Source organism: Syngnathus typhle, linkage group LG17 (genome assembly GCF_033458585.1).
Source record: "Syngnathus typhle isolate RoL2023-S1 ecotype Sweden linkage group LG17, RoL_Styp_1.0, whole genome shotgun sequence".
Classification (NCBI taxonomy): Eukaryota; Metazoa; Chordata; class Actinopteri; order Syngnathiformes; family Syngnathidae; genus Syngnathus; species Syngnathus typhle.
Window position 1 is genome coordinate 43,414 of NC_083754.1, and position 25,759 is coordinate 69,172.

The following is a 25,759-nucleotide window of genomic DNA, read 5'->3' on the forward strand; positions in this document are numbered from 1 at the left end:
ATAGAAATGTTTTATAAAAACAAATGCACTTTCTGAAATGTAAACAAATTTACAATTAATCCAGCTCAGTTTAAATCGAATTGAAAATGAATACATTATAATATTAATTATCCTTTAAGCATCTCCAGTTGGCTTCTCTTTTCTTAACTGGAACACAAGTTTTTTTTTTTTTTATCTTTCATGTTGTCTTACATCTGATTTGTATTTATGTCTTTTGTATTAGTATAATATATATTAGTATAATATTCAATAAATATTGATGGTGAACTTCTCCCGATTTCCTACACGACCATACAACGCGGCTTCATATATGAACGTCCGGTAGTTTTTGTGCGTGGGGAGACGTGTGAACAACATGGCCGCGCACGGTCCGCGCCAGCCAGGCTTAAGTTGTCTGTTAGTGTCTGTGTAAGTGTGTGCCTTCGGGGACTTTGGGGGGGATCAAACGCTCATGTCGTCAGGCGCTGCCGAGAGGAGACGGCCGCTGACAGGTGCTTCCTGCCGACCCAGTGTGGCAGGTGCGCACACACACACGCACACACACACACACACACACTGAAGGGCAGATAGTTTGCCTCTCAGACATGCTTGTGCGCACACTGACCCATATGCACTTTGTTGCTTCCTGCCAATGACCAGGCAGCCAATCGGCAGCCGCCTTTTCCAAAACATGGCCGCTGTGCAAAAAGGAGCTCTCCCATCTGTCTTTTTGTAACACACACACACACACACACACATGCGCGAATGCACACACTCACTGGCCGATGATGTTTTGACTCCCAAATGGGAGCAGTCGCCATGACGGCAGGTTAGATGCCCAAATATGGACGTGATTGGTTTAGAAATTTAAATATACCACAAAACAAAGAGGACAATGAGGCACTCTAAAGTAACCACGCCCAAATAATGAAATCACTCTTCCCTGCTCTTTCAGTGAGTTGCATGGACTCGTGGCCAACAATGTGGCGCTCCATCCATTATCACTCGCCTCTTTTTGTATTTATTATTATAACAATAAATATGAAGCAAAGAGATCAAATTAACTTTATGACAAGAGCATGAAAGTGGTGGTAAAGCAAAGAGCGTTAAAAAAAAAAAAGCTGTTCATGAGTGACTGTGTTGTGGCGACAAGGTGGAGACCTCGCCGGATGAGCTTCCGTTGTCTGTGTCGGCAAGCAGGTGAGGGGGGATGTATCCCGTCTGCGGTTCTGACGGATTCCTGTCCTGGTTGGGGGGTCGATCGGCACAGCGGCCCTTCTTGTCCTGCCCGCGAAAGCCCCTCAGCTTGGGGCTCCAGTGTTCCCGCCACTGGAGGGCCAACGTGGAGCGGTCGGCCACCAACCTCCTCTCGTCCGGCGCCCGATCCCTCTCGCCTTCGTCCGCCCCGATCAGCAAAAAGGTCCGGCCCACGTGGAGAGCGGGGCAGCCGCAGGTCAGGTCCCGGTCGGGGACCCAAAGGGACTGGGGGCCCCTGCGGATCCGCGTGGCGGATCCCGTACGGAAGACCACTTGGACCGAAATGGAAAACTGCCACCAGGGACCCGAACGCTCCATCCCTCTCACCTGAACCTTCAGCACTAACACACACACACAAACCTTTGTCAATTTCTCGCCGAATCAAAGCGAGCAAGGGCTCGGATGAAGCAACCGACCGTAGTCCTTGAGGCAGTACGTGTCCAAGTTCATCCTGACTTTTCCCTGAGATGGTTGGCAGTGGGACACACACTCCTCATCTATGGCCAGGGGCAGATAACATGATCACAACACACACGCCGTCTCATTAGTGACAATGTGGCTGCCTCTATTTGTCATCAGAGTATCTAGTGACCAACAGATGACCTTCCTGAGCAGTACGCAAACATTCCCGAAGAGTCTTGAGCCTCTTGAGGTCAAGTCACATGAGCCAATTAAAAATCAGTCCGTATGAATTTAGGCTTAATTTTACTCACCGATGGCGTATTGAGGTTGAAAAACTGGGGTTGGAGTAATCTCTTGAATCCCTGCAAGGATAAAAAAAAAATGTCAGACACGTTTTTGTGTGTGGTCTTTTTTTTTTACAATCAACAAACCTCACGCGGATGTTGACTTCTTCAGATTGTAAAGTCGCAAGTCGTCCTTTCATACATTGTCCAGGCTTCTTGTAAAAGTGCAAACATTTATCACGTACCACACCAGGTTTGGTCCTTTCTGTCACAACTCGGCCTGTGACACGAAACATCCCCTTACCGAATCGCTAACCATCCCGTCTATCGCGTTATTTTAGCATTAAGCTAGCTGACTTTTATTACAATGTCTTTTTGTTTTATGTCTTTGTTTGTCTTGACAAGTGAGGCGAGTCAGGCGAACAGTTAAATGCCCTGCAGGAGGCTAATGGATGCTATACTTAGCCCCCGTCCATCTGGCAGTAAAAACAAACAAGGTTTTCTTTCACGCAGAGCTTTCGCTGTCAGAGTTATGAGTCTGGGCCTGTTTTGAGCCGTGTGACAGGTGATGCGAGGTTGTGCTTGGCCAGATCGACTTACGGACGCAAGGGCGCAGAGGCGACGTGCCCTGTTTGTATCCAGGGGCGCAGCGGTTGCACCTGAGGCCGGTCACTCCTTGTCGGCAAAGGCACTGACCCGACGTGTTGTTACACCAGTGGCCCACCGCTCCCAGAGGATGGCACTGACAAGCTAGGGGGGGGGGGGGGGAGAACCGGGGTCAATCATCATTCAGACTGTTTTCAATGCAGACCGCATCGTTGTCATGGTCACGCCTCAGGGGTCCGGTTATAGCTGTGAAACCAAATCAATGAGAGGGTGGGGGTTCAACCAGAAAGGTCATGGGTCGCAGCAGTGTTACAGGTGGAAGGCGCGTCCCGAATAGCTTCGCCCGTAAAACACACTCGTTTACATTTCGTCCAACACACACGCATGCGTTTGTAGCGAACTGACGTTGGCAGGCTTTGCGGTGGTGCAGCGGCTTGCTTTGGTCCCGGGTGTAACCGTTGTGGCAGTACTGGCAGTGGCGTCCGGCCGTGTGGTGGCGACACTTGAGGCACACGCCGCCGCTACGTCGTCCGGACTGCTGGAACACCTCCATGCTGAAGCGGCACTTGTTGGAGTGGCCGTTGCACTCGCACGCTGGAGAAGGGGAAATGCTTTCAATCACGTGTCAAACTCAAGGCCCGGGGGCCAGATATGGCCCGGCACATCATTTTGTGTGACCCGCAAAGACAAATTGTGCATCAAATTCATGTCAATATTAAAATGACTACCGTTTTTTTCCATGTATAATGCGCCCCCATGTATAATACGCACCCTAAAAATGGCATGTTGATGCTGGAAAAAAGCCTGTGCCCATGTATAATACGCACCCAATTTTTGACTCCTACTTAAGTCCGTAAACGTAAAATTATTTCAGAAAAAAGATCATCTTTGGGAACAACCGGATGTTATTCTGCCGGTCAGTATCACTGCGCATGCGCTAGCAAACTCGATAGCGAAGAAATGTTTCGGATTTGTGTAGGGTAAGGGTTAGCAAATTGTGACAGCAAACGAGCAGGTGATCGAGCGAGCGTCTGATACCAGAGCATTGTGTTCGTATGGAGCGTTTTTGAAGTGAACAGCAGAGAAGAAAGCGCATCTGTAATGGCGGCCTCCGTATCATATCCGGATTAAAAAAAAATATATATATATATGTATATATTTTTGTACCCATGTATAATGCGCACCCCAGGTTTTAGGACAATAAATTAGTTAAATTTTGCGCATTATACATGGAAAAAAACGGTAATTGTTTTCACTTTTAAAAAATAGATCTATTGCTAGCAATTTTTATTACCATTCATATTTTTAAAATTTGTTCACCGTTTTTCTTAGTCTCTGTTTTGAAAACTATTTATTCATCTAGTCACTCACTAGTTTGTTGAGTACCGTACACTGTATATAATTTGAGACATTCAGATATTTATTTGGGTTGGCAATTTCAACACAAAAATAAGTTAGACACCCCTGCTTTAAATTGATTAGCCGTTATGCTAGCAATAATGTTTTAGAAAGATACAACGGAAAGAAAATACACTGCGGTTTGACACTGTCGTATCCGTGACTTTATGTGCGGCTTTAAAAGTCGAAGCCTAGCCTGTCGAATGGACATGGGAGTCATCCAATCAGTGTACAGTTGGCTGCTGTTAGCTGCTAACTGGCTAGCCGTTAGCTAGCCTGTGTACCTGGGTGTCAGTTAAGCTGTGCAGCTAGTGTTGAATCCACTTATTACGTGATTGTGAAGTTATTGAAAGTGGACCGGCGGCTTTGTATGTCCTTGACCACTTTTGGAGGGACCTTGGATGAATCTGAACTGGAGTTCGCCAGATTGCAGTAACTGCGAGGTATGACTTACCCACACAAGGGTTTGGGTGGGTGGGCGTGGCTCGATGCCAGGGTCTGTCAAAGTAGAAGTCCTCGCACACGTCGCAATCCGGGCCGGCCGTGTGATGCTTGCACACGCACACGGCCCGCCCCGCGTCGTCACGTCGACACTTGGAAGCGTGTCCGTTGCATTTGCACCGACCCCCTACCTGCAGGTCCGAGAGGGCCAGAGGAGGCAGGGGGGCTACGGTAGGCGGAGCTTGTAATGCCGCCTGAAGGTTCCTGGAGGTTTGCGGGATGTTGGGATGGTTGTTTCGTCGCTTTCTCAGTTCTCGTCCCTTGGCCGCTCTTTGGCGTCCGGTCCAGTTACAGTCACCGTTTGGACAAAGGAGCCACTCCTCGCCGTCTTTCTTACGACCAAGCTTTCTAGCTCGCTCATCCTTTTTCATCGCGACCTCCAAGCTGTAGGTGTCCCCACTTTCCTTACTGGTCACGTTGTTTCCTACCTTGTGATGACTTCTCCCTCGAAGCTTGCCTGCTTTCTTCTGCGTGCTCATTTCAGAGTTTGTTGTGGCCCTGTTATTAAAGGAAGGCACGTTGCCCATCGGATCACCGGCATCGCCCGAACTCCACCTCAGGAGATCGACAACTCGACCCTCCTCAGTCCTCCCATCGTCCTTCACTCCCGAGCTCAGCTTTGCGCCGGCGGATGTTTGATGAAAGACCACACGGATGTCTGTGGCGGTCACCCAGTCTTGCAAAGTGGGACTGTAGTCAAAATCCGGAGACGACGGGCGGCCGTCGAGGGCCGAGAACGCCAGCACCATACCGCCCCGCTGCCTCTGCAAGGGCCGAGGATCGGAGCACAGCGGTTCCGTTTCCTGGTGTCTGGTCTGGGCCACCGTCTGGGAGGGGAGCCCAAAATCCCCGAGGCAATCGCTGGAGTAATGTTGCATCGCCCTCCAAGTGTGTCTGTAATCCATGGATTTGAAGATGGAGATTGAGATCGGGTCGGACGGTTCTCCATGATAGCAGAACTGCAGACTTATGTAGGTGATTTCAAAGCGCCGACCCAGGGGCACGGTGAGCACCCAGTCCCCGCTGTCCTGACCCCCTTGCGCCTGCCAGCAGGTGAGGTTGTGAGGATTGTGAAGATCCGTCAAGGCGGTGACGTTGCCGTCGAAAGCTCGGATGGAGCGCCTGGCGTCCACTGAGACCCCGTAGGCGGCGTTGATGAACTCGGACAGACAGTGGCGAGGACGGCCGTCCGGGTGGTAGCAGGGATCGTGAGGCGAAGCCCAACTCAGCGGGACGTGGGACAGCGAGGAGAAGAGCAGAGGCCGAGGAAGAAGATAAAGGAGGAGGAAAGCAAGGAAGGGAGAGGTGGGAGGGGGGAGGGAGAAGATCCGGAACATCATGTCATCCAGCCTGTGGAGGACAATAAAAGGACATTAGAAGACGTTGCATGAGGGTCACCAATTTTGGTGAAAGTCGTCTTTTTTTTTTTTTTTTTTTAAAAACAAGATTGCATCAGTGCAACTCGACCCCCACCCATGCAGGAACCAGAATCTCCAAATTGTGCTCAAAAGCTACGATTGTCTGAAATGAGCAAAAAATATGTCTGACAACTGGAGCCGGAGCGTATCTGTCCCATTTATGGCTCTCCCTTTTTCTGAAACGCCGCCGCCCCCAGACGTGCAATTGGGTCGAGGTGTGCGCTGCCTAAAATCTTTTGGACCCGCAATACAAGCGGCGGTCACGGTCGCGTTGTGGGGAAATGATTTATCCATGGAAATCTTGCTTGAGCCCCAAACATGAATTGTTTTCGTCTCTAGTGAGACCAAATCTCTTCCTGCTTCTCCCATCTGGTGACGAGTATAATTCATCCAACTGTCAGGAATTTATCCGTTCGAGAGTCGCTTTTGGAATGGAGTCAATACTAACAACGAACCCCAAAAGGGATTTCCTCTTCAGATTATCTTCCATTCTTAGTTTCTCTCCTCCGTCACCTTGCTTCTCCTCTAGGTTATATTTCCGACCCTCGCTCGGGTGTCACCTGGCCCCTTCGCTCTGGACAAGATTAACGGCGTCCTAACAAGCGTCTGACACTGACAGCAAAGTCAGCGCGGGCCCCGCGGACCCGGCCTGTCCCGCCTCGTCATCACGCTCAATTAGCAAGCAAAATATGAGGCTTCCAGAGGGACGGTCCGGCTCAGGAAGCGGATCACCAACCCTGAAAGGACATGCACCTGTCTATGTCCTATGACCGATAGAACACACACAGGACGGGGAGAAAGGCAAAGAACACAATTTGTGTGTGTAGAACGGGCCAGCTGACACAAGGAAATAGTGGCGTGATGACTTCAACTTCTCCAACTGCGGGGGGGGTGATCTTCTGATCCAACTATGTGAGGCTGGCGAGAATCCGTGCTGACAACCTGGGGGTATGTTACAACCTGGACGCCACCATGCTAGGCATATAAAAATACACATTCTTTTCTCGCACTATTTTGAAGGCTTAGAATGACTATCTTTTGCTAATTTCCATTAGCGCAGCTAAGCTGTTTTACATTAGCATTAAGTTAGCAAACATTGGGTAACACTTTGGTGTTTCAATGTAGAGAATTGTACTTGTTTGAAGGTTTAGAATGACCTCAATGCTAATTTGTATTAGCAGCTAGTAAACAGTAGGGTATATAATTAGCCTACTTTTCACTGTTATGTTAGCATTAAGCTAGCAGACGACGGTGTGTTTGAACATTGTGGTTTGTGAATATTTATTGGTTTATGAAGACAATAACATTAATATTTATTTCTGTTAGCTCCTCAATGTTTTTTTTTTTCTAAGATAGTCGACGAAATAATATGGCTTTGTTGTACTTTTTGATGTTAAAGTAGGCGATTTTGATCCTCTTCTTTTGTGTCGGCTTTACAGTGATTTTCAACGAGGAGTGACCAAATAATAATTTGAAGCAAGCACACCGTGCCTCTTATTTAGAAAATGGAGGGAGTGAGAACAAGCAATATTAAGTGTTTTTTAAATACATTTAAATATGTTTTAATCAGTTTTAAATGTGTTTGTGGGGTAGAAAATAGTATTTGAAAAGGCTAATCTAGCTGAATGCCTCATGATTATATATGGATCACATGCTTCTTGACGCACAATTCAACTTTTTTGTCTGATTCATTTTTATTTTTTTTAATTGTCTATCTCTCCAGCCAGCTTGCCCTCCAGTGTGTCCGGGGTGTGTTCTAGTGAGCAGATGAGTCTCACACATTTTAAAATTCCTCGTCATGGGCCTAAAAGTGCGGAGTGTAAGAATTGATTTTTCGTGCGCAAAGTCGAAGCTGCACCACATCTGTTGGCACATGTAACCATTCTGACACCTTTGTTAATTTGCAATTGTCCTCAGAAATACAACACTGCAGCCTGGTTTTCCCAAACCACATTCCTGTGTGTGTGTGTGTGCGCGTGTGCGTGTGTGTGTGTGTGTTATTCCACACGGAGCAAATTCCAGCTGCTCCATTTTTGGTGTAATAATCTAATTTTAGTGGTAGAGGTGTCACAAAGTGGATTTGCGCCCAGCATGTATCTTTAGTCTATTGTCGTTAGGATTAGGGATTTATCATCGAAAAAACAAACGAGACATTGTTATTTCCAGTGTCGATGGAAATCAATTATTTTTCTGTCCCTTATTTTGACTTATATATCGTGCCTTGGTTATTATTTGCACGGGTTGCTCACGTTTAATACGTTTGAATTGCCAATTAACTGTTGATCCCACGGGATGGCTGCAAAGCACTACTTTTATCTAAATGAAGCGCCTCGATTCCCTTCAACACAAAATTCGTGGATAGTAATGACTTCCTGGGACAAATTGATTCTAAAAAAAATAAAAAATTATATAGACTGTATTCATGTAATTGTAAATAACAATACTATTACATTTCGCCACTTGACCCACTTCTGTTCCATGTCACCAAGACCCCACAAGATGACCCCAAAGCACTGCTTTTGACTAAATCCAGGCCCTCATTTGATATTATCCCTTCCCCACACCACAGAATCTGCCACCGGAGGCGTCTATGTGGTTTATTTTTGAAGAATACCACATGTCAACCACTTGATGAGATTTAAAAGCAAACTTTCTGTCAATCCCAACCCGTGGCCCCCCGCCCCATTTTTTTTTTTTTTTACAGGCATACGTTCAAGTTGGCTTCCCATGGAAGCTTCACATGTTGATCTTGAAAAACAGATGGGAATGAAATCACTGTGATTCCAAAGGATGAGGCATGCTGGTGAACATGTATGCATGTGTGTATCAATTAAATCCACATGCTGCCCACAGGATTACTCATGGCTCACACATGCATTTTGTGTCAGATCCTCAAAAAGAAACAAAAAAAAAAAACAAGTTTGCCAAGGCCCCCCCAATTCGGATGGATTATCCATCCTTGGCCCCCTTAAAAAGCTTCATGAAATAATGACTAGTGGCTTTTGCACTACTGGCAAGAGATAATAAAACAAGTTCTTTGGATGAGCTCACAGCTTTATTCATTTGCCCTATTCAATCACATAAAGACTTGTTAAATCGGATTAATCCCTCAAGACAGAGAAGGGAAAAGTAAGAAACATCATTACATCGTGCAAGGTTTTGAACATCAAAGTCTTTCATAATTGATTTATTTCTTATAATTTTGCGGTTAGACCGACTTTTGGCTAGAACAACAGAAGCATCTTGATGGCGTCAATTATGGCTCCTTAATTGCGCACATTTGCTGCAATCTGTTCGGTTCCTGGAAGTAAAATATTTGCAGAGCTGCGCCAAGGTCATAACAGAAGATGACATTTATATTGATTGCTGGTAATTATTCCCAGTAATCAGTCTCATAAATCGTAAGAAGCAGAAACCCTTTTGCTCTTAGACTTTTTTTTTTTTAACGGAGCGTAACTCATTTAAACAATTCAGAAAAACTTGTTAGGGGGGGGAGGTTTTGCTTTTAGGCCTAACTAAAGTAGGCAATAAACAAGATGTTGCAGTTGTATAACTGATAAATAAAATGACTGTCTGGTAATAAATAGCCTAATTAATTAATTATCATTTTCTCTGCTTTGGTTGAAAAAGGCGTGATTTAACTCGTTTTGGTAAATAAATATAATCATTTTAATAAAAGAGTTGAAGGCAAAGGTGCGTGCTCGCTCACCATGTGCGTCCTCCGAGATGGCGCTTCTCCTACCAAAGTGTCCTCACATCCAGTCTCGGCTCGCGCGTCTGTCTGCTGGCCTGCCGGAGGGGGGGGGGAAGCAGATGAAGGAGGAAGAGGAGGAGCAGGGAGGAAGAAGGGGAGTGAGATTGCCAGGAGAAGTTAGTTGAAAGGAAAACGAATGCAGCCAAACGACTTCAAGCACAAGCAAATTCATGCTGTTATTATTAAAATAATTATCGGCACTAAAAGTAATGTTCTATTTTGAACTTTGTTGCTGCTTTCCTCAAATCCACTTTCTGAAAAAAATACATTTTGTATTTCTTCCCCCCACTTTGTGAGACACCAAATTGATAATAAAGCCGCTTTTTGACGTTTGCATTACTCGTTTCGATACATTTGCTGTACTTTTTTTTTTTTTAAGTTGTGCAAAAATATTATTTAAAAAAGGAAATTCCAGCAAATGTTTTTATTTATTTTTTTTATATTGCCGTTGGTCTTATCTTGTTATCGTCTCTCTTTGACCCAATTAGCCCTCTGGAATCGGAAACTAATTGGCGACGTGTAATATACAAGATGGTTGTCAGATGTGAAGCAAAGCTGATACAGATGGAAATGGAAGGTGGAGGTCGGGAGGGAACACTTGATTGGAGCGAAGTTTCCCCCGAGAAAGCCATAAAACTGATTGATGGCTCCCCCGGAGGAATGTTTCCCCAGGTGCGCTTCTTCTTCTTTTTCACGCATGCATGTGCGTGTCTGCCAGTTGCAGCGCACTTAACGAATGCTATGCTTGGATGCGGGACAAGTGCAATAATAAGGCAACACAAACAATCGCAATTGGAGAGGCTTTCACTCAAAACCTGCACACAATCCAAGTTCCGATGGGAAGGTGTTCGCTCCCTGCATAGCAGGTGCCTCAAGTTGGCAGACTTTGCAGCCTGCAGCCAAGTACGAGCAAAACCAGAACGAATTGCGAAGCATGCTCTTCATATGTCATCGTCAAAGTATTTATTGTGTGATTTGGTTTGTTGGCTTTATTGCTGCGGAGGGAAAAGAACGCAGGATAGAAATGTATTGTGAGCTGAGAGGAAGGTGGTCAAGCATTTGGTTCGAAAGACAAAAATACAAAAAAAAATCCGATGACGTCTATTTCCACGAAATAGAAATAAATGCATTTTATTAACGTGAACTTTTTACATTTTTGTCAGTTACTTAAAGGCACCCAGTCAAGAGCTCAGTTATACCCGCTGAGTTATGTTAAAAATAAAATGTAGTAATTATTTATGACGACTATACATCATAATTATTTATTATAATCAGGATATTGAACTTTACTTTCCATCCTATGTAAAATCACACTGGAATTATGACCTCTATTATCATTGTAAAAATGGTAAATACAAATATTATATTTAGTATTCATATTATTTGAATATTACTAGCTTAGTAGGCCGTTGTGGCCTTGTGAAAGAATAGTAGTACACTTTCTATGGAAAGAACGTTAATAAAACAAGTCAAGAGCCCTTTAGTCTGTATGTTTACTTGTGGCGCCCTCCTGTGGCTATTTCAGGTACAATCAGTGTGACACAAGTGGATAAAATATAAATAGAATAAACCCAACTGAATGCAACTTGTTCTCGCAAAAACAAAAATATGTTCTTGTTTATTCTAAGAATTTATTTCAGATGTAAAAACTGTACATTTTGCATTTGTGGGTGTCTACTATATACATGAGGCAAACGGGGTTAAAAGACATTAAATATTTGAGGAAGCACGTCGTCCTTCCACCAGAGGGCGCAGCCTACACAAAACGCGTGCTGACGTGCGGTTTCGACGTCACTTCACTGTTCTGCAGGTCAAAGTTCGTCAGCAAGTCTTGTCTCTACGCCTCCGCTGGTTGCCACATCTCCCTTCCACACCTCCTTGAGACATTCTGCACCAGAAAAAACAGTGAGCACAGATGGAAGAGAAGGAACTTTTGACTCGGGGTGTGTCCGACCTCTTTCGCCTGCTCCGAGGACATGCCTCTCGCACAGGTAGTCCTCCAGTTTCTGGTCTTGATGGTGGAAGTACCACACCTCCACCACTTCCTCGTACCGCTCCAACATGTTCTCGCACTGGAGAAGGATGCCCAACAGCCCGATGGGAAGTTACAAAGTTGGTAGTTCTTTGGGTTTAGGCTTTTTCTTTTGTGACTAACTCCAGTGAGTGAAGGTTAACCAAATGACACTTTGGCACACATTTTTTTGGACATTCCTGCTCTATTAATTTGATTTATAATAAATTGTTAGAATATATTTTGGGCACCTAACGTGTACTTTCCTATACCTGTTTCTTCATATCCGTCACCTCCACGGAGGGCTCGTCCCACAGCTCGTACGGCAGGCCCAATTCAACTTTCACACCTTTGTGGACCAGGTTCTTCAGTGTGCTCATGGTCTGGCTGGAACCCTGCAGAACATGATGAGAAAGGCATCTTGGGGAGATGAGCACGTAGAAATCAGGGTTCCAAGTAAGTGAACGTTAAGGTAACCTTTGAGTAGCGTAGGCTGCCCGGCCGCTCTGCGTGAACGCTATAATGGAGGATGCGCTCACATATGTTGTCGATGGCCTCCATCAGACGGGTCTCCCTTGAAAGAGCCATTAGGGAAAAACATTTAAACTAATGTTTCAAGCTTTCATGACTGCTACATTTTCATGATGATAGTGATGAAGCCACCAAAAGGGGTTTATGGACGTACGAGGTGTTGTACTTGATGCTTTTTCTTCTCTTGCCAGTGTCCAGCACTTCTCCCACCTCCAGCACTTCCTTGGAGCGGCCGCTTCCCCGCAGGGCTTCCTGGAGCTCCACGGTAAGCAGTTTACACACTGGAGCACCGCAAACAAGCTTTGTTATAACAACTTATTGACTTCTAGTGTGACGTTTATGGAGGTTTTAGGGGTTTAATACCGCTACTTAGAGGTAGCTAACTAAACAAATCTGCAACTTCTCACCTTCACATTTGCTAGGTAGTCTGGTGTCGTCGTCTGCCAGAATAAAAGCGTCGGAAAAAAGCAAATAAAACGCTGCAACAGTGACAAATTTCATCGTCGTTGTTGGCATCCCCTGGTGGACTGGACTATTTCTCCCAGAGCCACATCGGCACCGAAGGCGGAATTGCGCATGCGCAAAGATTCGAGCAGATTTCTTCTTCTTGCTACTGTAAACGTCACCGTGATGGTGCTTTATCGCCATCTATTGGTTCACGTTTTCTTGCAATTGAAAATGACATCGTGTTTTCATAAAACAAAAATAGTTTAAATTTGTGAATTATTTGCTGTAACAATGAACGTGCTAGCTCTACTAAACTCCAATCTTTTGAAAATGTTGTTTTGTCAGTTTTATGAGTGCACTTAAAATAATAATAATAATAATAATAATAATAATAATAATAATAATAATAATAATAATAATAATAATAATAATAAATTATATTTGTAACTCACTTTACATTCGGAGGAATCTCAAAGTGCTACATGGCAACTAAAAACAATAAAACAAGGCAAAAACAGAGCAACACACACACACACACACACACACACACACACACACACACACACACACTAACACACAAAGACGGACTTTCCCTTGGAAAAGTCATGCAGCCTAAGCGTCCACAAACAGGTGAGTGAGGTTAAAGTCTTCAAGTGTTGCTGTTTGGAGTCAAAACTATATTCTTCGAATAATTTCCAATAATGATGTCATAACTGTCCTACAGGTATTAATTGTTGTTATTTTGGGTTGTTATATTAATGACTTGGACTGGTTACCAGCCAATTACAGAACACATAGTACATATTCACATTCAACTGTAAGTACTTTTATTTATTTATTTTCTCAATTTTATTTTATTTTGCGTTGTTTTGTTCTATTTTATTTTAAGAAACATTCAGTCATATTGACTTTTGGTGCAGGTTTCTGGTATTGTGTTACACTGCTATTTGGCTGTATATTTGGCAGTGAAGCAGTTAAAAGTGACACGGCTTCTCTTTCTCATGTGTCAGGGGGCAACACACACACATACACACTGGATGGAAAAACGATACCCAGGGAGTCGTTTGGAACACGCAAAGAAAATCAGCAAAAAAAAAAAAAAAAAACACAGTAGAAGTTATTCCGCACAATATTCATGGCATCTCTTATGTGAGTTGAAAATGGGCTGACTTTGGGTGGAAAACAAGACTTAAATTAGAACAGCAGAAGCAGCAGTAAGTGATACACACACAAACACACACACACACACACACACACACACACACACAAAGACGGACTGTCCCTTGGAAAAGTCACGCAGCCTAAGCGTCCACAAACAGGTGAGTGAGGTTAAAGTCTTCATCTTGAATATCTGAAACTCAAGTGTTTCTTGTGTAATTGTAGCGTGCCGCTGTTGCGATCAACGGTGTGTTATGTCACCTTGCGTTTCGACTGTCTATTGTGCGTGTGTGTATTTGTGCAGATGGATAGAGTTACACTGCAGTCACCACCACCCTGAGCTTCCTTGCCATACAGATAAAGACGGTCTCTCACACCTTCATCCTGGAAGCGACGTGCACCCGGCAGGTACATCTGTCCTCCAGGTACAAAGCTGGACACGTGGGGATGAATCCTGGAAGCATCACGGAAAAAAGAACCAAGCTTAGGAAGACTGAATCGCGAGAGGAAAAGTGGAGGATGAATTAGGCCATCTGAGGAAGTGGAGAAGGTAAAAGTTGGCTTATTTGGATCCGAGAGATCTGAGTGAAGAAACTTGGGATGCTTTCAAGGTGTTAAATGCCTCTCCCACTTGAAGTTGACTGTCGAGCTAAACATAGAACAAAGAGAAATACATGTTGTGTATTTAAAACAGCTGCGCCTTAAGAATAGCCTTCCAGCTTAATGCTAGCATATAATGGAAAATGCCATTGAAATGCTAATGCTAAAAGTTAACCTTGATAGTCGTGGTTTTCGAAGCAATGGATGTTGGAACACAAACGATGGGGCAACACATGGAGACATCACGATGCAGGCAACTCTATGAAGAATGACTCATTTTAAAGCGTCTTATTGAGTCGTAGAAGAAGTAGAAGAACTAATTTGTTGTGTGGATTCCTCCACTACCAAGACGAGTATGACAGAGAGAGTGAGTGACTTCCAAGAGCAGAGCTTCCACAAGCTCCGGCGGGCGTGCCTCCGACGCGGCGCCCTGTTCAAGGACCCCGAGTTCCCCGCCGCCGCCCAGGCGCTTTTCTACAAAAGGGCGCCGCCGCCAGGCCTGACCTGGAAGAGGCCGCGGGTGAGGACGGTGCGGCTTCGTGACGCTGGACGGGTTTTGGCTCATTGCCGCATCTTTCCATCCCAGGAGATCTGCAAGGACCCGCGTCTGTTCGTTGACGGCATCAGCACGCGTGATCTGCACCAAGGAAGTTTGGGGAACTGCTGGATGGTGGCCGCCATTTCCTGTCTGGCGTCCGAGCCCACCTTGTGGAAAAAAGTACGAGAAACATCATTCGAATATAGATTTTTAATCTACTGGCGGTTCCAATCTGATTGTTTCCACTCGTCCCGCCAAGGTCATCCCCGACCACATGCACCAAGAATGGAACCCCAAGCGTCCAGATTTGTACGCAGGGATCTTCCATTTTCGCTTCTGGCGCTTCGGTCGCTGGTTGGACGTGGTGGTGGACGACCGCCTGCCAGTCAGCAGCGACGGGGTTCTGCTCTTCTGTCGCTCGGCCACGCCCAGAGAGTTTTGGAGCGCCCTGCTGGAGAAGGCCTATGCCAAGTTGGTCACTCTGCGACCTCCACGTAGAAGCTGATATCGCATAAGTTGACGCGGATCTGTCACGGCCGATGTTCTCGCAGGCTAAATGGATGCTACGAGGCCTTGGAGGGAGGAAACACGGCCGAGGCTCTGATCGACTTCACCGGGGGGGTTTCGGAGCCTCTCAGCCTGAAACGCGAGACCCTCAGCCTGCACGCCGACCAAAGGAAGTCTCTCTTTCAGACGCTGGCCAAGGCCCACGAACACAAAGCCCTCGTCACATGCTCCATTCGGGTAATTGATAAACAAGCGGCAACTGTCATTGGTAACTTGCCATAAAAGGACTTTTGTGTTTCGGTGACATTGCCAGCCGTCTGAAGGCGAGACGGTGGAGTCAGTGATGGACTGCGGGCTGGTGAGGGGACACGCTTACGGGGTGACGGCGGTGAGGAAGGTGTGGAAGGGAAGCGGAACATCTAGACTGTTCTTGGTGCGCATGCGGAACCCGTGGGGCACTACCGACTGGACGGGCGCTTGGAGTCAGCGGTGAGGGGCCCACTAAAACCTTTTACAATTTTCTGGTAAGATCGAGTGATTGTGATTTATTTTTTTTAACCCTTTTGCAGGTCACAGCAATGGCAGCAGATGAGCCGTGCAGAGAGAGAGAAGATGGGACTTGTCGTTCGGGATGTTGGCGAGTTCTGGTAGCTATTTATTTACATCATAAAGGTTTAAATGTATCGCAGGTTGGAGAAACTGTAACTGATCTTGACGCTCTATTTTACTCATGAGAAACGAAAATTCCGAGTGACGTTTTGCTCGCTGTGAACGTGGATCCTGTCCTTCCTCCAGGATGGACTTTGAGGACTTTTGTGGCTACTTCACGGACGTGGTGGTGTGCCGCCTGGTGGAGAGGTCTTTCCTGTGGCCCAGCTCCCACTGGAGGGAGGTGCGCTGCTACGGAGAGTGGGCCCCGGCGCCATCATGCCCCAGTAGGCCTCCGTCGGCCGTTTGCGTGCTGAGCCGGAGGAAGGAGGATCCGGTTGAGGAAGGAAGAAATGGAGACGGTGAGGAGGAGGAGAACGGAAGCCGGGAGGCGCAGATGGATAAGAGGAGCCGATGCGGAGGATGTATCAACCATAAGAACACTTTCCTGCATAATCCACAAGTAAAGCAACTCTGAATCTTTCATGCGTGAGGGAACAAGCTTGAACGCAAGCATCTCCCTCCATTTTCTTTCGCAGTTTATGTTTGAGATCCGAGGCCACGAGGAGGAGGTGCTCATGTGTCTGCAGCAGGAGGACCAGAGGGTACGAAGGAAGGACGGCGGAGGAGACAACCTACCCATCGGTTTTGAGGTGCTCAAGGTGAGCTCACCAACAGCCTTTCGGCGAAGACGTTTGAGCTTATTACTTTTTGAAATATTTATTTTGCTTTAGTATTTTAGATCTAAAAATCAACCTATTTTAGACGTCTATTTCTGGTCTATAAATCAACCTATTTTAGATCTATTTTAAACGTCTACTTTAGGTCTATAAATCAACCTAAGGGTCTATAAATCAACCTAATTTAGGCGGCTATTTTAGGTCTATATATCAACCTATTTTAGATCTAAAAATCAACCTATTTTAGACGTCTATTTCTGGTCTATAAATCGTCTATTTTAGGTCTATATATCAACCTATTTTAGATCTAAAAATAAACCTATTTTAAACGTCTACTTTAGGTCTATAAATCAACCTAAGGGTCTATAAATCAACCTAATTTAGGCGTCTATTTTAGGTCTATATATCAACCTATTTTAGATCTAAAAATCAACCTATTTTAGACGTCTATTTCTGGTCTATAAATCAACCTATTTTAGATCTATAAATGAACCTATTTTAAACGTCTACGTTAGGTCTATAAATCAACCTAAGGGTCTATAAATCAACCTAATTTAGGCGTCTATTTTAGGTCTATATATCAACCTATTTTAGATCTAAAAATCAACCTATTTTAGACGTCTATTTCTGGTCTATAAATCAACCTATTTTAGATCTATAAATGTACCTATTTTAAACGTCTACGTTAGGTCTATAAATCAACCTAAGGGTCTATAAATCAACCTAATCTAGGCGTCTATTTTAGGTCTATATATCAACCTATTTTAGATCTAAAAAAATCAACCTATTTTAGACGTCTATTTCTGGTCTATAAATCAACCTATTTTAGATCTATTTTAAACGTCTACTTTAGGTCTATAAATCAACCTAAGGGTCTATAAATCAACCTAATTTAGGCGTCTATTTTAGGTCTATATATCAACCTATTTTAGATCTAAAAATCAACCTATTTTAGACGTCTATTTCTGGTCTATAAATCAACCTATTTTAGATCTATTTTAAACGTCTACTTTAGGTCTATAAATCAACCTAAGGGTCTATAAATCAACCTAATTTAGGCGTCTATTTTAGGTCTATATATCAACCTATTTTAGATCTAAAAATCAACCTATTTTAGACGTCTATTTCTGGTCTATTTTAGATCTATAAATGAACCTATTTTATACGTCTACTTTAGGTCTATAAATCAACCTAAGGGTCTATAAATCAACCTAATTTAGGCGTTTATTTTAGGTCTATATATCAACCTATTTTAGATCTAAAAATCAACTTATTTTAGACGTCTATTTCTGGTCTATAAATCAACCTATTTTAGATCTATTTTAAACGTCTACTTTAGGTCTATAAATCAACCTAAGGGTCTATAAATCAACCTAATTTAGGCGTCTATTTTAGGTCTATATATCAACCTATTTTAGATCTAAAAATCAACCTATTTTAGACGTCTATTTCTGGTCTATTTTAGGTCTATAAATAAACCTATTTTAAACGTCTACTTTAGGTCTATAAATCAACCTAAGGGTCTATAAATCAACCTAATTTAGGCGTCTATTTTAGGTCTATATATCAACCTATTTTAGATCTAAAAATCAACCTATTTTAGACGTCTATTTCTGGTCTATTTTAGGTCTATAAATCAACCTAAGGTTCTATTAATCAACCCAATTTAGGCGTCTATTTTAGGTCTATATATCAACCTATTTTAGATCTAAAAATCAACTTATTTTAGACGTCTATTTCTGGTCTATAAATCAACCTATTTTAGATCTATTTTTAACGTCTACTTTAGGTCTATAAATAAACCTAAGGGTCTATAAATCAACCTAATTTAGGCGTCTATTTTAGGTCTATATATCAACCTATTTTAGATCTAAAAATCAACCTATTTTAGACGTCTATTTCTGGTCTATAAATCAACCTATTTTAGATCTATTTTAAACGTCTACTTTAGGTCTATAAATCAACCTAAGGGTCTATAAATCAACCTAATTTAGGCGTCTATTTTAGGTCTATATATCAACCTATTTTAGATCTAAAAATCAACCTATTTTAGACGTCTATTTCTGGTCTATTTTAGATCTATAAATGAACCTATTTTATACGTCTACTTTAGGTCTATAAATCAACCTAAGGGTCTATAAATCAACCTAATTTAGGCGTTTATTTTAGGTCTATATATCAACCTATTTTAGATCTAAAAATCAACCTATTTTAGACGACTATTTCTGGTCTATAAATCAACCTATTTTAGATCTATAAATAAACCTATTTTAAACGTCTACGTTAGGTCTATAAATCAACCTAAGGGTCTATAAATCAACCTAATCTAGGCGTCTATTTTAGGTCTATATATCAACCTATTTTAGATCTAAAAAATTAACCTATTTTAGACATCTATTTCTCGTCTATAAATCAACCTATTTTAGATCTATAAATAAACCTATTTTAAACGTCTACTTTAGGTCTATAAATCAACCTAAGGGTCTATAAATCAACCTAATTTAGGTGTCTATTTTAGGTCTATATATCAACCTATTTTAGATCTAAAAATCAACCTATTTTAGACGTCTATTTCTGGTCTATTTTAGATCTATAAATAAACCTATTTTAAACGTCTACTTTAGGTCTATAAATCAACCTAAGGGTCTATAAATCAACCTAATTTAGGCGTCTATTTTAGGTCTATATATCAACCTATTTTAGATCTAAAAATCAACCTATTTTAGACGTCTATTTCTGGTCTATAAATCAACCTATTTTAGATATATTTTAAACGTCTACTTTAGGTCTATAAATCAACCTAAGGGTCTATAAATCAACCTAATTTAGGCGTCTATTTTAGGTCTATATATCAACCCATTTTAGATCTAAAAATCAACCTATTTTAGGTTGATATATAGACCTGAAATAGACGCCTAAATTAGGTTGATTTATAGACCCTTAGGTTGATTTATAGACCTAAAGTAGACGTATAAAATAGGTTCATTTATAGATCTAAAATAGACCAGAAATAGACGTCTAAAATAGGTTGATTTTTAGATCTAAAATAGGTTGATATATAGACCTAAAATAGACGCCTAAATTAGGTTGATTTATAGACCCTTAGGTTGATTTATAGACCTAAAGTAGACGTTTAAAATAGATCTAAAATAGGTTGATTTATAGACCAGAAATAGACGTCTAAAATAGGTTGATTTTTAGATCTAAAATAGGTTGATATATAGACCTAAAATAGACGCCTAAATTAGGTTGATTTATAGACCCTTAGGTTGATTTATAGACCTAAAGTTGACGTTTAAAATAGATCTAAAATAGGTTGATTTATAGACCAGAAATAGACGTCTAAAATAGGTTGATTTTTAGATCTAAAATAGGTTGATATATAGACCTAAAATAGACGCCTAAATTAGGTTGATTTATAGACCCTTAGGTTGATTTATAGACCTAAAGTAGACGTTTAAAATAGGTTTATTTATAGATCTAAAATAGACCAGAAATAGACGTCTAAAATAGGTTGATTTTTAGATCTAAAATAGGTTGATATATAGACCTAAAATAGACGCCTAAATTAGGTTGATTTATAGACCCTTAGGTTGATTTATAGACCTAAAGTAGACGTTTAAAATAGATCTAAAATAGGTTGATTTATAGACCAGAAATAGACGTCTAAAATAAGTTGATTTTTAGATCTAAAATAGGTTGATATATAGACCTAAAATAGACGCCTAAATTGGGTTGATTAATAGACCCTTAGGTTGATTTATAGACCTAAAATAGACCAGAAATAGACGTCTAAAATAGGTTGATTTTTAGATCTAAAATAGGTTGATATATAGACCTAAAATAGACGCCTAAATTAGGTTGATTTATAGACCCTTAGGTTGATTTATAGACCTAAAGTAGACGTTTAAAATAGGTTTATTTATAGATCTAAAATAGACCAGAAATAGACGTCTAAAATAGGTTGATTTTTAGATCTAAAATGGGTTGATATATAGACCTAAAATAGACGCCTAAATTAGGTTGATTTATAGACCCTTAGGTTGATTTATAGACCTAAAGTAGACGTTTAAAATATATCTAAAATAGGTTGATTTATAGACCAGAAATAGACGTCTAAAATAGGTTGATTTTTAGATCTAAAATAGGTTGATATATAGACCTAAAATAGACGCCTAAATTAGGTTGATTTATAGACCCTTAGGTTGATTTATAGACCTAAAGTAGACGTTTAAAATAGGTTTATTTATAGATCTAAAATAGACCAGAAATAGACGTCTAAAATAGGTTGATTTTTAGATCTAAAATAGGTTGATATATAGACCTAAAATAGACACCTAAATTAGGTTGATTTATAGACCCTTAGGTTGATTTATAGACCTAAAGTAGACGTTTAAAATAGGTTTATTTATAGATCTAAAATAGGTTGATTTATAGACGAGAAATAGATGTCTAAAATAGGTTAATTTTTTAGATCTAAAATAGGTTGATATATAGACCTAAAATAGACGCCTAGATTAGGTTGATTTATAGACCCTTAGGTTGATTTATAGACCTAACGTAGACGTTTAAAATAGGTTTATTTATAGATCTAAAATAGGTTGATTTATAGACCAGAAATAGTCGTCTAAAATAGGTTGATTTTTAGATCTAAAATAGGTTGATATATAGACCTAAAATAAACGCCTAAATTAGGTTGATTTATAGACCCTTAGGTTGATTTATAGACCTAAAGTAGACGTATAAAATAGGTTCATTTATAGATCTAAAATAGACCAGAAATAGACGTCTAAAATAGGTTGATTTTTAGATCTAAAATAGGTTGATATATAGACCTAAAATAGACGCCTAAATTAGGTTGATTTATAGACCCTTAGGTTGATTTATAGACCTAAAGTAGACGTTTAAAATAGATCTAAAATAGGTTGATTTATAGACCAGAAATAGACGTCTAAAATAGGTTGATTTTTAGATCTAAAATAGGTTGATATATAGACCTAAAATAGACGCCTAAATTAGGTTGATTTATAGACCCTTAGGTTGATTTATAGACCTAAAGTTGACGTTTAAAATAGATCTAAAATAGGTTGATTTATAGACCAGAAATAGACGTCTAAAATAGGTTGATTTTTTTAGATCTAAAATAGGTTGATATATAGACCTAAAATAGACGCCTAAATTAGGTTGATTTATAAACCCTTAGGTTGATTTATAGACCTAAAGTAGACGTTTAAAATAGATCTAAAATAGGTTGATTTATAGACCAGAAATAGACGTCTAAAATAAGTTGATTTTTAGATCTAAAATAGGTTGATATATAGACCTAAAATAGACGCCTAAATTGGGTTGATTAATAGACCCTTAGGTTGATTTATAGACCTAAAATAGACCAGAAATAGACGTCTAAAATAGGTTGATTTTTAGATCTAAAATAGGTTGATATATAGACCTAAAATAGACGCCTAAATTAGGTTGATTTATAGACCCTTAGGTTGATTTATAGACCTTAAGTAGACGTTTAAAATAGGTTTATTTATAGATCTAAAATAGACCAGAAATAGACGTCTAAAATAGGTTGATTTTTAGATCTAAAATAGGTTGATATATAGACCTAAAATAGACGCCTAAATTAGGTTGATTTATAGACCCTTAGGTTGATTTATAGACCTAAAGTAGACGTTTAAAATATATCTAAAATAGGTTGATTTATAGACCAGAAATAGACGTCTAAAATAGGTTGATTTTTAGATCTAAAATAGGTTGATATATAGACCTAAAATAGACGCCTAAATTAGGTTGATTTATAGACCCTTAGGTTGATTTATAGACCTAAAGTAGACGTTTAAAATAGGTTTATTTATAGATCTAAAATAGACCAGAAATAGACGTCTAAAATAGGTTGATTTTTAGATCTAAAATAGGTTGATATATAGACCTAAAATAGACACCTAAATTAGGTTGATTTATAGACCCTTAGGTTGATTTATAGACCTAAAGTAGACGTTTAAAATAGGTTTATTTATAGATCTAAAATGGGTTGATTTATAGACCAGAAATAGATGTCTAAAATAGGTTGATTTTTTAGATCTAAAATAGGTTGATATATAGACCTAAAATAGACGCCTAGATTAGGTTGATTTATAGACCCTTAGGTTGATTTATAGACCTAACGTAGACGTTTAAAATAGGTTTATTTATAGATCTAAAATAGGTTGATTTATAGACCAGAAATAGACGTCTAAAATAGGTTGATTTTTAGATCTAAAATAGGTTGATATATAGACCTAAAATAGACGCCTAAATTAGGTTGATTTATAGACCCTTAGGTTGATTTATAGACCTAAAGTAGACGTATAAAATAGGTTCATTTATAGATCTAAAATAGACCAGAAATAGACGTCTAAAATAGGTTGATTTTTAGATCTAAAATAGGTTGATATATAGACCTAAAATAGACGCCTAAATTAGGTTGATTTATAGACCCTTAGGTTGATTTATAGACCTAAAGTAGACGTTTAAAATAGATCTAAAATAGGTTGATTTATAGACCAGAAATAGACGTCTAAAATAGGTTGATTTTTAGATCTAAAATAGGTTGATATATAGACCTAAAATAGACGCCTAAATTAGGTTGATTTATAGACCCTTAGGTTGATTTATAGACCTAAAGTAGACGTTTAAAATAGATCTAAAATAGGTTGATTTATAGACCAGAAATAGACGTCTAAAATAGGTTGATTTTTTTAGATCTAAAATAGGTTGATATATAGACCTAAAATAGACGCCTAGATTAGGTTGATTTATAGACCCTTAGGTTGATTTATAGACCTAACGTAGACGTTTAAAATAGGTTCATTTATAGATCTAAAATAGGTTGATTTATAGACCAGAAATAGACGTCTAAAATAGGTTGATTTTTATATCTAAAATAGGTTGATATATAGACCTAAAATAGACGCCTAAATTAGGTTGATTTATAGACCCTTAGGTTGATTTATAGACCTAACGTAGACGTTTAAAATAGGTTCATTTATAGATCTAAAATAGGTTGATTTATAGACCAGAAATAGACGCCTAAAATAGGTTGATTTTTAGATCTAAAATAGGTTGATATATAGACCTAAAATAGACGCCTAAATTAGGTTGATTTATAGACCCTTAGGTTGATTTATAGACCTAAAGTAGACGTTTAAAATAGGTTTATTTTTAGATCTAAAATAGGTTGATATATAGACCTAAAATAGACGATTTATAGACCAGAAATAGACGTCTAAAATAGGTTGATTTTTAGATCTAAAATAGGTTGATATATAGACCTAAAATAGACGCCTAAATTAGGTTAATTTATAAACCCTTAGGTTGATTTATAGACCTAAAGTAGACGTTTAAAATAGGTTTATTTATAGATCTAAAATAGACCGGAAATAGACGTCTAAAATAGGTTGATTTTTAGATCTAAAATAGGTTGATATATAGACCTAAAATAGACGCCTAAATTAGGTTGATTTATAGACCCTTAGGTTGATTTATAGACCTAAAGTAGACGTTTAAAATAGATCTAAAATAGGTTGATTTATAGACCAGAAATAGACGTCTAAAATAGGTTGATTTTTAGATCTAAAATAGGTTGATATATAGACCTAAAATAGACGACTAAATTAGGTTGATTCATAGACCCTTAGGTTGATTTATAGACCTAAAATAGACCAGAAATAGACGTCTAAAATAGGTTGATTTTTAGATCTAAAATAGGTTGATATATAGACCTAAAATAGACGCCTAAATTAGGTTGATTTATAGACCCTTAGGTTGATTTATAGACCTAAAGTAGACGTTTAAAATAGGTTTATTTATAGATCTAAAATAGACCGGAAATAGACGTCTAAAATAGGTTGATTTTTAGATCTAAAATAGGTTGATATATAGACCTAAAATAGACGCCTAAATTAGGTTGATTTATAGACCCTTAGGTTGATTTATAGACCTAAAGTAGACGTTTAAAATATATCTAAAATAGGTTGATTTATAGATCAGAAATAGACGTCTAAAATAGGTTGATTTTTAGATCTAAAATAGGTTGATATATAGACCTAAAATAGACGCCTAAATTAGGTTGATTTATAGACCCTTAGGTTGATTTATAGACCTAAAGTAGACGTTTAAAATAGGTTTATTTATAGATCTAAAATAGGTTGATTTATAGACCAGAAATAGACGTCTAAAATAGGTTGATTTTTAGATCTAAAATAGGTTGATATATAGACCTAAAATAGACGCCTAAATTAGGTTGATTTATAGACCCTTAGGTTGATTTATAGACCTAAAGTAGACGTATAAAATAGGTTCATTTATAGATCTAAAATAGACCAGAAATAGACGTCTAAAATAGGTTGATTTTTAGATCTAAAATAGGTTGATATATAGACCTAAAATAGACGCCTAAATTAGGTTGATTTATAGACCCTTAGGTTGATTTATAGACCTAAAGTAGACGTTTAAAATAGGTTTATTTTTAGATCTAAAATAGGTTGATATATAGACCTAAAATAGACGATTTATAGACCAGAAATAGACGTCTAAAATAGGTTGATTTTTAGATCTAAAATAGGTTGATATATAGACCTAAAATAGACGCCTAAATTAGGTTGATTTATAAACCCTTAGGTTGATTTATAGACCTAAAGTAGACGTTTAAAATAGGTTTATTTATAGATCTAAAATAGACCAGAAATAGACGTCTAAAATAGGTTGATTTTTAGATCTAAAATAGGTTGATATATAGACCTAAAATAGACGCCTAAATTAGGTTGATTTATAGACCCTTAGGTTGATTTATAGACCTAAAGTAGACGTTTAAAATAGATCTAAAATAGGTTGATTTATAGACCAGAAATAGACGTCTAAAATAGGTTGATTTTTAGATCTAAAATAGGTTGATATATAGACCTAAAATAGACGCCTAAATTAGGTTGATTCATAGACCCTTAGGTTGATTTATAGACCTAAAATAGACCAGAAATAGACGTCTAAAATAGGTTGA

At 39.7% G+C, this 25,759-nt stretch overlaps 3 protein-coding genes and 1 long non-coding RNA gene across 7 annotated transcripts in view; 2 read left to right on the plus strand and 2 right to left on the minus strand.

Annotated features, from left to right (window-relative positions):
* Positions 1 to 1,030: 1,030 nt before the first annotated feature.
* Positions 1,031 to 9,641, minus strand: ntn5 (netrin 5). Its single transcript, XM_061303219.1, has 7 exons — positions 9,555 to 9,641; positions 4,381 to 5,777; positions 2,934 to 3,122; positions 2,523 to 2,672; positions 1,950 to 2,000; positions 1,653 to 1,733; positions 1,031 to 1,577 (listed from the first exon to the last, which is right to left on the minus strand). The coding sequence occupies exons 2-7, from the start codon at positions 5,765 to 5,767 to the stop codon at positions 1,105 to 1,107; spliced, it is 2,331 nt and encodes a 776-aa protein (XP_061159203.1). The 5' UTR covers positions 5,768 to 5,777; positions 9,555 to 9,641; the 3' UTR covers positions 1,031 to 1,104.
* A 454-nt stretch (positions 9,642 to 10,095) lies between these two features.
* Positions 10,096 to 12,555, plus strand: LOC133170365 (uncharacterized). The gene is made up of 3 exons (XR_009718568.1): positions 10,096 to 10,271; positions 11,410 to 12,066; positions 12,333 to 12,555. It is a non-coding gene; the product is annotated as an uncharacterized LOC133170365 (long non-coding RNA).
* cnpy4 (canopy FGF signaling regulator 4) lies at positions 11,078 to 12,804 on the minus strand. The gene is made up of 6 exons (XM_061303221.1): positions 12,549 to 12,804; positions 12,296 to 12,422; positions 12,088 to 12,184; positions 11,883 to 12,005; positions 11,554 to 11,671; positions 11,078 to 11,487 (listed from the first exon to the last, which is right to left on the minus strand). Exons 1-6 carry the CDS (start codon positions 12,787 to 12,789, stop codon positions 11,411 to 11,413), a joined length of 783 nt encoding a protein of 260 aa, XP_061159205.1. The 5' UTR covers positions 12,790 to 12,804; the 3' UTR covers positions 11,078 to 11,410.
* A 308-nt stretch (positions 12,805 to 13,112) lies between these two features.
* Positions 13,113 to 25,759, plus strand: part of LOC133170919 (calpain-5-like) — a 65,058-nt gene continuing 52,411 nt past the window's right edge. The window contains exons 1-11 of one of the 4 annotated variants that reach the window (XM_061304140.1): positions 13,113 to 13,218; positions 13,599 to 13,907; positions 14,051 to 14,296; positions 14,696 to 14,866; positions 14,933 to 15,064; positions 15,144 to 15,355; positions 15,436 to 15,628; positions 15,705 to 15,880; positions 15,961 to 16,038; positions 16,187 to 16,502; positions 16,579 to 16,701. In XM_061304140.1, the coding sequence (XP_061160124.1) occupies positions 14,702 to 14,866; positions 14,933 to 15,064; positions 15,144 to 15,355; positions 15,436 to 15,628; positions 15,705 to 15,880; positions 15,961 to 16,038; positions 16,187 to 16,502; positions 16,579 to 16,701 (1,395 nt within the window). In that variant the 5' untranslated portion in view covers positions 13,113 to 13,218; positions 13,599 to 13,907; positions 14,051 to 14,296; positions 14,696 to 14,701. Of the gene's footprint in view, positions 13,219 to 13,308; positions 13,908 to 14,050; positions 14,297 to 14,695; positions 14,867 to 14,932; positions 15,065 to 15,143; positions 15,356 to 15,435; positions 15,629 to 15,704; positions 15,881 to 15,960; positions 16,039 to 16,186; positions 16,503 to 16,578; positions 16,702 to 25,759 lie in introns of those variants that run through there. The other 3 variants (XM_061304141.1, XM_061304142.1, XM_061304143.1) reach the window with 3 other exon arrangements.